General features: G+C 36.5%; 1 protein-coding gene across 1 annotated transcript in view; it reads right to left on the reverse strand.

Annotated features, from left to right (window-relative positions):
- Window positions 1-14625, reverse strand: part of LOC140940209 (DNA-dependent protein kinase catalytic subunit-like) — a 296315-nt gene that overhangs the window by 245349 nt on the left and 36341 nt on the right. Inside the window, exons 11-21 of the mRNA XM_073389127.1 lie at window positions 10296-10360; window positions 9622-9714; window positions 8320-8376; window positions 8108-8203; window positions 4099-4181; window positions 3939-4023; window positions 3079-3247; window positions 1526-1575; window positions 1292-1408; window positions 821-961; window positions 68-201 (exon numbers count right to left, since the gene is read on the reverse strand). Of these exons, the coding sequence (XP_073245228.1) occupies window positions 68-201; window positions 821-961; window positions 1292-1408; window positions 1526-1575; window positions 3079-3247; window positions 3939-4023; window positions 4099-4181; window positions 8108-8203; window positions 8320-8376; window positions 9622-9714; window positions 10296-10360 (1090 nt within the window). The remainder of the gene's footprint in view (window positions 1-67; window positions 202-820; window positions 962-1291; window positions 1409-1525; window positions 1576-3078; window positions 3248-3938; window positions 4024-4098; window positions 4182-8107; window positions 8204-8319; window positions 8377-9621; window positions 9715-10295; window positions 10361-14625) is intronic.

The raw sequence follows: 14625 nt of genomic DNA on the forward strand, positions 1-14625 counted from the left end.
GAATGAGCCTCATATTGAGGTGCCTTATACGACAGTATGTCATTCATATTAACTACTTTAAACTCACTTGCAAAATTCAATCAAATTTATAAAAATTACGAAGTCTTTAGGCACTTTGGGCTGAAGGCCTGCAACTGGATCAGACAACGATATTTGCTCCTTAAGTACAGGTGATGTACCAGCCTCAGGTAGGCCATCTCCCTGTTGACAAAATAAAATACCATGAAACCCCCTTTGAAGTTATTTGCGCTCAAAGTTGTATTAATGGTCACACTCTCTATGTAGTATACCCTCTGTGTATTGTATTTTCATCAATTCTACATTACGTTATTTTTATTACTTTCCCTTATCATGTAAACAGATTTATCTTATTATCTTTATAATATTGTTAGCTTCAGTTTTTTGTAATGTGTGCATGTTCATTAAAGAAGAGTAGCCTTAGAATGGAAATTCAGTTTTCCCCTGCTGCTATCCTTACTGTGCCTTTTATTGATAATTAAAATTAATACACTAGTGCTCAATTTGGAAGACGTCTAGTGAACATGACCAGCACTAAATCATTTCAAATAATAAATGACGATTACTATTAATATTGTATAGTGTCACGCTTATAATCCTACTCGGTTATTGTGCGCCCAGCCTACATTTGAAATCGTGAACAATAGCTCATTATACAAGATGTAGCCACAAAGAGAAAGAAACAGTTTGTTAGGCAAATGAATTAAGCACAGCTCTATTCCGTATCTCTCTTTCGTTCAAGGAGTAAGTATTATTAAAAACAATCCCTTGCACCTTATATTTACCATCAGCAGTATGTTACCTCAAAATCTGAATCCATCCCCTTAATAGAAGACAAGTCCAGTTTGTGGATAATGTGCAGTATGGCCTTTATCATTTCATCATACAATATGTTGTGCATGTTTTTACGCTGCTCAAGTTTTTCTCCAATCAAACTGACATCCTAAAGATTAATAAACAAATTATAATTTTTTTCCGATGCCTGGTATATATCAATTGCAAACATTCCAGGGTAGTTTAATGGGAAAAAATTAGACACAAAAAAAAGCAAGAACAGATGTAGCTGATTGATGCCCACCCACAACCCAACACTGCATCTATTTACACTTTTGGTACCCTGTCTAGTATTCAGTTACACATTTTGTAAAATGTTGTCGTCCTTTTGAGAATAAAAACGATTTAAGCTTCTTATCAGTAATAATTACTACCCATTCACAGAAGACACGAGTGAAAAAATTAACACCAGAAAACTTTCAGTAGTGAATACTGATACCTTAAATTTATCTTTCTCTAGAAGAAATTCCCAGAGTTCCAAGTAATCTTTGTATGATGTTTGAGGAGATGGCAAATCGACTGCATTACCATCTGCTGATGTGGCCATTTCAGTAACCTTAAAACATTCAGAAACAGAGCGAAACATAACTAGAATACTTCTTTACATTCTTTAATAAATTCCAACTTCAACTGAGAATTATTTATTCCAGCTGATATCAAAGCCAAACCCTACCTCTTCAAGGGAGACTGGATGGGAACAAGTTCTTATAAGGCACTGGTAAACTGGAAAAAAACAAAAGGTTTAGTTAACCACTAGGCAGGCAGCAAGTTGGCCCTAACTAGCCTGCAAATACAGCCGCCTCCCATCGCTATTCACATCTGGACACATTTTGCGAGAGAATTTGAGTGTTGGCTTCAAAAGTTCGAAACTGATGACGAAAACGAATGTTTACAGACCTTGCCTGATATTCATAGGGTTCCAGATGTCAGTTTGTATGTTTTTGTTTTTCCTGGTAAGTGGCGATTGCGTTTTGCGGCGATTTCGCGCCAGCAAAGGGAATATATTCCTAGAGCATTTTTTGGTGACTTTGGCACATTGTGTATTTGATCATTTGAAAACTTTTGCCTCAACCCAGTGATTCTTAAACAATAACTGAAAAACAAATAATGGTCACATCCACCGATCAGAGCTCGATCCTGACCACATTCTGGAACAATTTACATCTTCAGTATTGACTTTAAGAAGCCCATACGCGGATGAAGTATAAAGAAGGGTTATCTGGAGACCAATCGCTCCACAACCATTCACTATAATTTGAGCCAATTGCTTTGATCATGATGAACAATCAGAATTCTAATGTAGTTTAGAAAAAATCTGAGTGAGTTCTCGTGGCAAGCTTTCTCTAGTGCCAATACAATAACTGTGAGTCCTAAATCTTATCATTTAGAACGTACCGGGGAACAATTTCCTGTAACTGTTACAGTGATTACATTAGGCCCTTGATGAACGAGCTTTTGCAGAAACAATTAAAGAGTTTTGGGAAAAACTGAAAATTTCTTCTTTGCTTTTCTACGAGGGCAAACTTAGAGACAGACTGGGAAACTGACTCACTTAAGGTGGCTGAACACAGTTTTGCGGGTGGTCAACGGTAACTCGCGTGACGGCGTGTGTTTTAAATTAGACAAACAAACATGGCGGCAAAAAAAGCACTGCTACACAGAAGACAATTTCTCAAAATCTACTCATTAAAATTTTGTGATATTTGGCAAAATTTTTACTTTTGTCGCACTTTAAATAATGAGAAATTTTTAATGGAAGTTGAATAGAGGAATTTTGTGACACATTTAATAATTACAGTACAATTATATTATTGATTATCTAATAACCTATCTGTTAAAAGTTGGTCAAATAAATTTCAAATGGTAATAATTAATCATAGAGAGCTGTGTGCAAGTTTAAAGGAAAATCTTATGAGCAAAATTTATGTAACCTGAGCAAAAGTGAAATTTCAACGTTGTATTCAATCGTTCATGTTGCCATGGAAAATACGAAAATGTCAAATTTTATCTGTCCATCAAAATCTTTCATCAGTATATTTTTCACTCGCCTAGTTTCAGCTTGTGAGCTGTAACCTTTCTCTTGCCATGATTTGGCAAGGGACATATACTCACAAACTGCCAAAATTGTGTTCAGCCACCTTAATGAATGGCATCATAAGACTACCTAGTTAAACGCCATGAAATAATTCAAAGATTCATTATACAATGGAAATTACTAATACATACCAACTTCTGAAAGAAATTTCCTTAGAACTGCGCCCTTCCAGGAAAGGTTGAAGAGCACTCTCACAAGGGCCTTACAACAAAGGAACTTAGAACCTTTGCCCAACCTGGTAAAATTGTTAAATAGCACCACCACCAGTTTCTCCAGAGAGACAAGAACAGAATCGGAAATCTGTACATTTGTGAAAAAAAAACTGAGTCACTCACTGCCATTAAAGTGTAAATTGAGTAACAGAGGTAAACTAAAAGATTAATTAGCCTACACCTCACCTGCAGTTACACAGAGAAACGTAGGCTGACTAAAGAAAAATTGCTAAACAAAAATCAAAACTGGTGCTTTTGGTTTATGGTATTGCACAAGTGTAAATTTTCGTAGTGGACTTAGTAGGCAATAAATATTCCACGGTCTTGCACACACAAAAAAGTTTTGAATTCCCAATAGCTATCACACCTATGACCTTGCAGAGCTCACCCCTGGGCAACTTGACTGGTGGACAAGGCTATTTCATTGGAAACTACGCGCATAGGACCCGTATCATGCAAGGGACAGACTATTTTGTCTCAATAATACAATTCACTTTTTCCTAGCCAGCAAAAGAGCAAAAATTTAAAAGAAAGATCGCAGCTTAAGCTCATTCAAACAAGAAACAAACTTGGGAATAAAGCTGTTACAACAATTTGATCATTCGCTGTTTTCAAAGGCAAGACTGTAAAAAAAAACAGCCCTCTCGGAACCAACCAGTTTGCAAGATTTGGAGAATTCTGCCCGCTTGCAAACAGTGAAAACAAATACAGATAAAGATACGGAAATAGAGCATACAGGCGAAATAAAGACCTTCTCTTTTCTACATTGCGCTCCCTACCTCATCCAATTCTTCAACAATGCAAGACAAGGCCTCCAGAAAGCTTGGAAGGTGCTGGACTTTATCTTCCATCAGTTCTCCTTGTCTAAATGTGAATTAAACAAAATCTTAAAGAGATATTATGAAAGCAATTCTGTGTTCAATTATGTGATATTTTTACCTCAGATAAATCTGCTCACTTCTCTGCATCATCTCACTGAACATGAACTTCACATCTTCGGCTTTCATGAACAGTTTGCATGGCTGTTGACATGACAAGACAAAAACGAATTTTCCTTACATGCCTGATTTTTGGGACCACGACCATCACGCATTAAAAATTTTCACTTTAAAAGATCAATTTGATACACTTGTTATTCCCTACATGTAAATTGACTAACCCGCCAATATTAGCACAGCTACCTGCAGGCCCATGCTGTTTTGTGAAACTTAAACTTTAACTTTGTGAAAAATAAAGATCATTTTTGTTGTTGTAACTCAACTTAAGTTAGGTTTAGTTGAGAATTTACTTGGCTAAATGATCTTAATTCATAGAAAAGTAAGCAAAACTGACACCAACGGTCAATGGCAGAGTAGTTTACGAAGAAATTAAGTCACTGTAGTAGGGAGGCTTCAATATTGTTAATACAGTAAAAGCCCGCACATAAGACCGACAGGCTGAAATTTGGCATTTAAACACCCAAACATATAAGAACCTGTTCAGCCTGGCAAAGAAAAATAGGTTCTTATACAAACAAATCACTCCAATTTTGATGGTCAAATTCTCGATTTTAATTGTGTGTGAAACTTTTGACAAAAGGTTATTGTGTATATGTTTTCTTTGATTTACATTTGTTTGGATTTTCACTAGAAGTGTGTTTTTCATAAGCTACTGTGCAATTTAGACGATTTAAAATCTTAATGTTTTATTCAAAAATATATAGAAATGCATTGATGTTCTTCTTGTACCTTGACTGTTTGTCGTAGTACAATGTTTCTGCTATTGGTTACACTATGACAACCTCTGGAAAATAAGAACCTTTTAAGAACCTAATCAGTGTAAATTGTGAAAAACTACCCTAAAATATAAGAACCTGTTCAGCCTGACCTCGGAAATGCTAGCTTCTTATTTGTGGGTTTTTGCTGTACTTGCTGTGGCCAAGAGAGATTATGGAATTTGTCATTCTTGATGTTACTCTTGCTTTCACATTTGGAAATATGCAATATGCATATTTTTTTCTGTAATTCTGTTCTTGGCGTCCCATTACGTAATCGTTACCGTCAATTTTTATAAGTTCATTATGTTTATTGCTGCTAGTTCAGTTCAGTAAGAAAGTGTTCTTTTTCATCCATGGAAATCGGTCGTTGTATCCAGAGTTGTCATACAAATCTTGTAAGTATAGTTTTTCCTGTATTTTTGCTCGTTTTCTTATTCATCTGTACTTTTCTTTTAAGCAAAGTTTTCAGTTTGCATTTATTACTTCCATATTTTCCTTTTGTTCTGATCTGAGGTGAATGTCATGTTGTCCAGAGATGAAAGGCAAAGAAGACAGTGCTTTCATTCAAAAAGTGCTCAAGAAAGCCTGCAACTAAAAAATTCAAACAGCCTGCAACTAAAAAAATTAAAGGCAGGGGACATAATAAATTGATGATAACAACGAAGTACCGGAAAATTACTGGACATTGAAGAAGCCTTTGCTCGCTTTGAGAAGTTGCATTTTCAATATATCGCTACCTCACCTAGAAACCTAGAGGAATGGGAATGTGAAGAGGGTAGTTTTAAAGAACATTGCAACCGATAAATGAATCAAGAATTGAACAGTGGATTCATAGTGTAAAGTTGCCATTGAAATGCGTGAAGACAGCGAGACACTACTGGAAGATATATAGTCAGCACCGTATATTTATCTATCAGACAACTAAAAGCCAAGCAAGCGTGTAAGCTCATTTAAAATTGAAACAGTTGAAATTTGTTTATTATACAATTTCCTTGTCAGCAACTTATTTCTAGCTATGGGAATATTTCTCTGTTTGTCATATATCAACAATCATGATAATGAAGAGCTACAAGTAGCACCTAATAAGGGTGAATATGCCACTTTAAATACCGTCAATAACCATTATCAGGTGGCAGCTAGGTCAGCCATTTTTCTTGCTGCCTACCATTTTACCAAGTAAGGCCCATTATTTTTCCTGGCCCGCAAACGTTGGATTTTAAGCAGATTCTACTTGGGAAGGGTTTCATTAAAACCAGATTAGAAGCAGAAATTCTTCCGCATTTCACCCAAAACATCAAGAGAGTGAATTGGAGTGGGCAAAGACAAAACTTCGACTGTATGGTGTCCATATTTAGTCAGAGATATTGATTGGCCTTAGGTCAGCGAAAGACTACACGCCATAAGAAGACCACTGTGAAGCTCTGACTTGATCTTTGTTGAGTGATCATACATGTTATTGATTGAGTGCTATAAAATTGTATTCAAAATATACAATCTCCATTTTTGTGATTACTTTGAGCTTGCTTCAAAGGTTACTATATACAGTCATAGGTACAAACAATACGTAAAAATAACAAAGTGTAATTGTTATAATTTTTTTTTTGTAAGAATCATTCACTAATGGAATGAGTTGCCTGACTACAATGTGGAGGCTGGAAACTTAGGACGTTTTAAAGCTACTCTTAAATCACATATGTGGATCTTGTAATTTTTAGGAAACTTTTTCTTACTTTTAGACTCCGATTCAATTTTTGCATTTTTGTGAAAAAAGAAATTCATTTTAACGAAGTTAATTAATTTAGGGTCCATCTCCCAAACTTCCTTTTCAGGGTGTTACTTTTATATTGTTTGCTTTTTATGACAAATTAAATAAAGAATGTTTGCAAGTATGTATGTATCGCACAAGACCCGGTGACCTCAGCCAAGTGAAAGATGCAGAGCTTTTGCATTTCCCAAATGATGAAGGGCTACTCTTTAAGCATGTTTACTGTTTGCAGAAATACACAGACGGCCAACTGTCCTGTCAAAGTCATCGGAAAATATGTAGAAATGACTAGAGAAGTAAGCAATGGTCTAACGAAGGGATATCAGTTACTGGTGTCCAGGGTTCTTTGTTTCGCTCTTCTGCTGTAGACACGACTCTCAAAGCATGTTGGCTGGAAAAGGAGAAATACCGCCTTAAATACTTGCAGTTACTGAAGGTGGTCAACCCTGATGGTGCCTCTCAGAGACTTGCTAAACTTCTGCAAGGATGGCAGTGGCACCTTTGCAGGTTGTAAACCATCTGAAACGTTTTTTTCTTATTTTCTTTCCGGAGCAAAGAAAAAGTTCTGTTCAGCGAATTTACAGAACAAGAAGATACATAGCGTAATGCATTTTTAAGGCATGCAACCAGGGAGGGCGTTTCAGGGGTTAACCTAAACTGCTTTAGACAATGTTTATTAAGTTATGAGAGAGATGTTTGAGAATTGAGAACAGGAAGAGGTTGTATAGAAGTCTTGATTGTAACATGGATTGTATATTTAGACAATAGACCTTTTTACCGATACGACAGCCATATTGAATTAATTCGATTTGAGGAGTATTATAGGATGCCCAGGGGGCATGAGCACATTTCGTTTGTATTTTCGAGCACTTTTCGGGACATTTTTTCTAAAAGTTTTCTTAGAATAAAATTGTAATGGGTAAAAAGATCCATGTTCCGTGTTTCGATGTAATAATGATCGCCCTTTTCCCGAGAAATATACAGTGAAAGACCATATTTCTAATACTTAACTAGAAGAAGGGGATCATTATTACATCCAAACACAGCACAAGGATCTTTTTTCCCATTATAATCTTATTCTAAGAAAACTTTAAGAAAAAATGTCCCGAAAAGTCCTCGAAAATACAAACAAAATTTGCTCATGCCCCCTGGGCATCCTATAATACTCCTTAAATCGAATTAATTCAATCTGGTCGCCGTATCGGTAAAAAGGTCTATTAAAGAGGCAGCTAACACTGTGGGGTGCTGATAAATATATTTTTTTTTATTGATACCTTTATACAACTGAGAATGAACATGAATTTTGTTGAATAGATTACTATTCAAATAGTACTTTTCACCTCACCTAAATAACTCCATTATGTGACACAGCTTAAACTTTCTCACATACTGCACACGATTTTGGTATAAAAACAAAAATATTTTACCTTTGAGAAGTAACCATAACCTCGTATTGCAATTGACAATTGTCTGGTATCACTGGAGGCTGAATCAATAATGGCACGGAATTTCTTAATAAAATGCTGTTGGAGAAAAATAGAATAATTGAGTCGTGGCCACAAGAACCAGTCGCTATGTTCAAATTTCAGTTGGGACAATAAATTGCTTGTGCTTCACAACAAAACTGAACATGCCTTACCTTAAACAAGGATGCTTCCGACTTATCTTTGCCTCTTGAAAGAAACCACTCTGAAATCTAAGCAAAATATATTTATAGGTGTCAATATGGCAACAAAACTCCACCAACTCCAATGCCATAGAACAAGACAACAAAAAACCTTTTACAAAACATTTTACTTTCAGTATTGTTGATCTGAGACGTTGACTGCATTTTCACTTGCACTTAAATAGTGTGGTTGATTGCTCTGATTTAAGGGCCAATTACCAACCTCACTTCCAGGGAGCGAGGTTGGCCGTTTACATAATAAATTTCAGCCGCTTTTCCTGGACAGATCTTTTTAAAAGATGTTTGAACAGCTTGGATATCACAAACCACATTGTAATCAAAAATTGAAATTAAAATTTCAGCCCAAACTGTACTTTTAAAACCAAGTAATCACAGTAACATTTACCCTAGCAGACAGGCCCAAATTTCAGTCCAGGTTGGATATTTTGCCATGCAATCAGCCCTTTAAGCTGGAAACCTACTGTATCCCCAGTTTAATAAAAAAAATAAACGTTACCATTCATTTACAATATTTCTCCATTTCAGCTTAAAACCCACGGCTAGTTCTTCATAACTAGCTAGCGTTGACCAAATTTGGAAGAAGTTTGCAAAATCAGGAAAATGACATCAATAGTAGAGGGTAATCGCCACAAAAAGGGACGGAAACAGAGAATCCCTGGGGATAAAGTTGCATTGTTTTGATAAAGCAGTAGGGAATGGCGGAAATAGCTTAACTAGTGCCTAAAAACATAGCAAGAAAAGAAAGAACACAACTCAACAGATGACACCCGCCATTTGAAGAATATCTGCTTGACTAAACATCTCTTTATCTCCTGAACTTGCTGAGAAACAGGCAAATGTAAACGGGAACTTTAACTTCGATAGAAGTACGCAAGTTTTAGCTTATTGTCATCAAGGAATTATTTTGAATGAATAAAAAAACAATAAGCGCATCTGGCTTTTGTATAATCCGAAAAACTGGAGATTGAGGAGGGTGTTATCTGCCTTGGCCTTCAGTCGTGGCAGTTAACACCATCCATAATTCTTCAGATAATACAAAAGCCGAATCCAATAATAAATTGCTAATAATCATTTTGGACTTGAAGTTTTGTGAATTGAGAAAAATGCATAAATTAGATTTGCTAATAATTTGTGTTATGTAGCACTATTGCTTAATGGTACAATATCCTTATATGTATATCAAAACGTTTGTAGTGGATACGCAGACTATTAGTTAACACGAGCAGAGAAGTATACTCATGATCTTTCCAAGACCTGCTTTAGAAAAGCTTCCATTGCTAAATATCCAATATAGCTTGTGTCTTTGTTGTTATGCTTGCACCAGCGATAAAATGCTTCATAAAGATCCTGGGTTCAAAAAGCAGAACTAATTAATAAGGCATTTTCATTTTCTTACACCATACCTTCTAAGAGCTTCAATATGCTCCTAAAATATGTATTGACATTCTATAGATACAGAGCTTTTCTAAATAATGCCAGTCCACCTGCATAAGAGGGTTTTTTTTAACTTCTCTTACATAATAAAATAATTTGACTTTATGCTATTGTGCCCTTTTATTTAGAAACAAGTTTTTTACTTGCTCTATCTAAGACAGGACACACTAAAGATGGGACAGGTGTAAATACGAGAAAGAAGAAAATACCTTAAACCACACGGTACTGCCTTTAAATAGAAGAATGAAATATGCTGTCAAAATGATAAATGAAGATCAGACAATCCTTACTATGCAAACCACACATTTTAGCTGTAATAAATAGCTTCTTATACTCTCAACATAGGAGGTCATGCAGACAAAGCATGCAGTCAATCTTAGTAAATGTCACCAATACCAAGATACTCCATGCGATAGAATAATTACATTGATCTCGAGGGAATATGATAACAGCTCACCTTGCAGAGACAGGTCTGCACAGTTTATTCTTCTTACCTCATAGTCTTTAGCAAGGTATTCCTTGAACTGAGCAGCATGCTTTGCAAAGAGGTACAAGCCAGCTATTTCATCAAAGTAAATTAACATTAGCTTTTAATAAACAAAAATGATTTAATAGATTCTTTTAAGTACGGCTTTTGTAAGGCACACTACAAACAACATAAATTCCTTGACACCACTGAGGCCATATGGGCTAATATGGATAAACAAGTTATTCATGTGGCGTTTTCATTGAAGGCATTTGGTACTGTCAATCACAAAATGCTATCGAAGATATTAGCACTTGAGTGCTACACTGTAAATTCGAGAGTAAATAAAGTTTATTGATTGATTGATTGATTGATTGATTGATTGATCGAAGAACATCAATCAACTTGTGGCGTGACACAGGGTTTTGTATTATGCCTCTCCTTTTCTTACTTAACATTAATTAATGCATCCACCATCGTTCTATTTGATCTAATAATAGTAATTTCTTTCTTTTGCAGATAACACTAATATCTTTTACGCAACCTCAAATCATTAGAGCACATGGACAAGGTTGAATTGTGCAGTTTAACTACAAGCAAGTTAACCGTTAAGATTAAACAATCAAATTGTATGTTGACCTTTTGTCCACACCAAAATAAAATCCATTACCATCCACAAATTACTATATCCAATAATGAAATAGACAAAGGTGAAAATTCAGAGTATAAAACTTATTAAATATCTAGGAGTCCCAATTGATGAGAACTATCACTTAATAATGGTCCCTTTCCGTCAGCGAAAAAAGTTTAGGTTCTGCCAAGTCTTAAGAAGGCAGGTGTCAACACTGTTTTTAAGAATTATCGGTCTGTAAATAATCTTTCTTCACTTCAAAAACTGAAAGATTGAAGAGCCTGTTACTACAATCTGTCAACAGAAAGAACCATAGAACAAAAACAGCACTTTTGAAAGTTACTAATAACATTCTGATGAAAATGAATTTGCAGCATGCTGTTCTACTTGTTTTACTAGAGTTGAGCACCGCCTTTGACTCAGTTGATCACAGCCCATTGTTGCAAAGTCTTCCAAAGTCATTTACAATTCTCGGAGCACCATTAGATGGTTTACATCACACAGTGAAACCCCGTAAACACTAACACTGAAGGGGCCATAGAAAGTGTACGTATTAAGCGGGTCATAATATTTAAGACAGAAAGACACATTTACTAGACCAAAATACTAAAGGAATGAAAGAGGACTTTTATTTAGCATCGTCGAGTTAAACATCTCAAATATTCACAAAGCTGAATCCGAGAAAACACTCAGAAATCACTTCTCTATATATTACTTAATCAAAACCGTTCTCTCTATAATTTGATTGATGCCAAAATAGTCTGACATTGACTTTGACTAGTGCTAGAAATTTCGATATGCTGAATCAAATAAAGGTTTTTTTCCACTTTTAAAACAAAAAGGTCTATTTCAGCACACAGTAATAATGAAGTGTTCGCATAAGCGAGGTTGATTTTCTATGAGAATCTGTTTACTGGGCAAGAAACAAGTGTCCATTGTCCGCATTAACAGGTGTCTGGGATTAAGAGGGTTAAATTCAACGAAAATGTATGGGTTTTCCCCAGCGACAAAGAAAACTGTCTGTTATAACAGGGTATCCGTATTAAGCAGGTGTCCATAAAGTGCAGTTTGACTGTTCTTGACGACCAAAAGACGTGTTTCCATTCCCAGCACCCTCTCTGACAGTCTTCCTCTTGACTGTCAGAGTCTGTCTTGGTCCCTTATTATATCTCATCTACACTTCAAAGTTATTTAAGAGCACTGAACGACACCTTGTCGATTCTCACTGTAATGCAGATGATTCACAATTAAACCCGTCATTCAGGCCCAGCGAGTTCACAAGCCCAAAGGATGCTATAACTGCCACGTAAAACCAGACATTTAAAGATGAGATATGCACTTCGTCACTCCATGACATCCAGTGGTCCAAGTAAAACATGATCAAGCAAGGGGAAACACGTGCTTCATCAACTTCTATGTACGCATCAAGTTCTCACATTCTCCCAAAGAGCTTATTCAAAACAATACCCACTGGGTTTCTACCAACTTCTCATTGTTTTTGACAGTCTTGATATCAAACAGTGCTTTGGTCCGATGAGCAGCTAGCTGGCTATGAATCAGAGAGTCAGTGCAGCCATTTTCCAAAAACGCATATGTTGAGATACACGGGCTGTTTCCCAATACACTTGGTTGAACACACCACTAGTGTTATTTTCCTTCACGGGGTTTTCCCAGCATACTGGCATCTCCTGTAAAAGCATTGAGTGAGGACTAGGACATAATGAACGAGCTTGAGGCTCAGGGCAAGAGCCATCACCATGGTAATTAAGGATTAAGAATACCTCTGTGAAAACAGAAACCATGCAACGGTGATTACTGTTGTTAAACAGCTACTCAACTTCAATGTGTAACACCATGACACTGGTGAAGTTGATGGTAAGCAGATTTTCAAATTTTGCAAGCCTACAAGACAAGAACAGGTTCATCATGACATTCTTCGAGGGTTTTCATAAGTTCAACAATATACAAACAGCCACAGTTACCTTTAACGACTTCTAAAACATTGGACAACACATTTTCATCATATTCAACAGACTGAGTATCAGTCAACAGGTCAGTCTCGAGATGAGCTGGGTCTGCTCTCCGAAGAACAGGAAGTCTGCTGGATTACAACCAAAATGAGTAGGGGTAATTCAATTTAAAACTTGTACTTTTTACATAGAAGCTATGTGGTCTTTGGGGGTGTTAATTCTCTGCTGATTAGCTATCAGAAACTAGAAACTGCTAGGACCATGCTATTGACGAGAACAGTCTCATCTGCTCAAAGGGTGTGGAGTAACCCACCAAGGTTGGCTTTGGCACCTCTGATTTTCTAAACACATAGCTCAGGAAAATTCTCAGGACCATGCCTCCCCGGAGTCCTTTACACATGGTTGGTTTAGTACACAAGACTTCCAACGTCATCAATTGGTCTATCCCCTTTATTGTAGTTAGTTTCAATCTTCCAACCCTATTCATTTAATGCACCCTCATCTTCAACTCATCTCAATTCCACTCCCACATTCTGTTCGTGGGCTGATCTGGCAAGCGTAGCCTCTTCAGCAGCTCTACTCTTCGCGAATACAAACTTTCTCTAGGCCAAAAGCAAAGCACTTCCTATTTGTTTCCCAGGTAAAGAAGAGGAAGCCTTTTGAAACTCGCAGAGCTAAGTGTCTGATACGTATTGTTAGTATCGCATCTGTCTTTCACATAATTTCTTCAACTATGGTTCCCATTGCATCCTTGTGGGACTTAAAATTTTTCTTGGACTTCCTTCAAATGTTTTCTCTAGTGCCAAGTAACCTCAATTATATTTTTCTCTTTTGAACTTTATTAAATTCCACACATGGAAAAATATTTTGATGTTCATCACCCAAGGAGGACTTGTATTACGGCATATCCAAACTTGGTAACAACATCACAACGGTACTCAAAATCACATGATTTCTGAGAAAAACAAATGACATGTTTTTCACTGAAAACGAAGTGTTGCTGTGTTAAGAATATCGTGACGTGTTTATTATATGCATGTTTAAAAAAAAACAGAACTTAAGGACAGTCTGCAACTTATTTGACCTCTAAAATACGGCACTTTCTTCAGATTTTCGTCGTCTTAAAACTCTTCTTGCCACTAGATAGGTCTTCTATCTGTTTTAAAGATGGCGGCCTGTTGCTTGCATTTCGTACCAACTACGAAATGCAGCTGTGTTAAGTGTGGTGGGCCAAGAACTTCAGACACTGCTAATTGGGCCTCTCAAATAACTGCTGGACCTTATTTCTGGGCTCTTCTCCCAGGAGCTTGGCATTTTATCACGTTCTTATGTACAAGTGTTATTTTGAGGCAAGGGGGAAAACCAGAGTTCCAGGAGCAAAGTTTCCCAAGGAAAGGAAGACAGCTAACATGATCAACACCGTGGCAGTGGCAAGCAAAGATATACAAAAAGGTCTTTGATCTTCGCTAATATTGCAACAAGTAGATTGTTATACTAAGTAGCATACTGGACTGTCTCTTTCCAGACAGAAAGTCAGAGGAAGTAACCAGTGAAATGCTGAACAGCTTGAAAGCTCTAATATTGTTCAGTCATTTTCAACAAACAGCAGGACTCTATCTTGCCATGGTTATATCTAGCTTAAGATATATGGAAATACAATAACTTTATTAGATGGGTTTGTTCTCCTATGTAACAACCAATGAGATCCTACAAACATCTTGAAAGCAGTATAAATAAATCAATAAACCTTGGATAAG

Source organism: Porites lutea, chromosome 6, assembly GCF_958299795.1.
Source record: "Porites lutea chromosome 6, jaPorLute2.1, whole genome shotgun sequence".
Lineage (NCBI taxonomy): Eukaryota > Metazoa > Cnidaria > Anthozoa > Scleractinia > Poritidae > Porites > Porites lutea.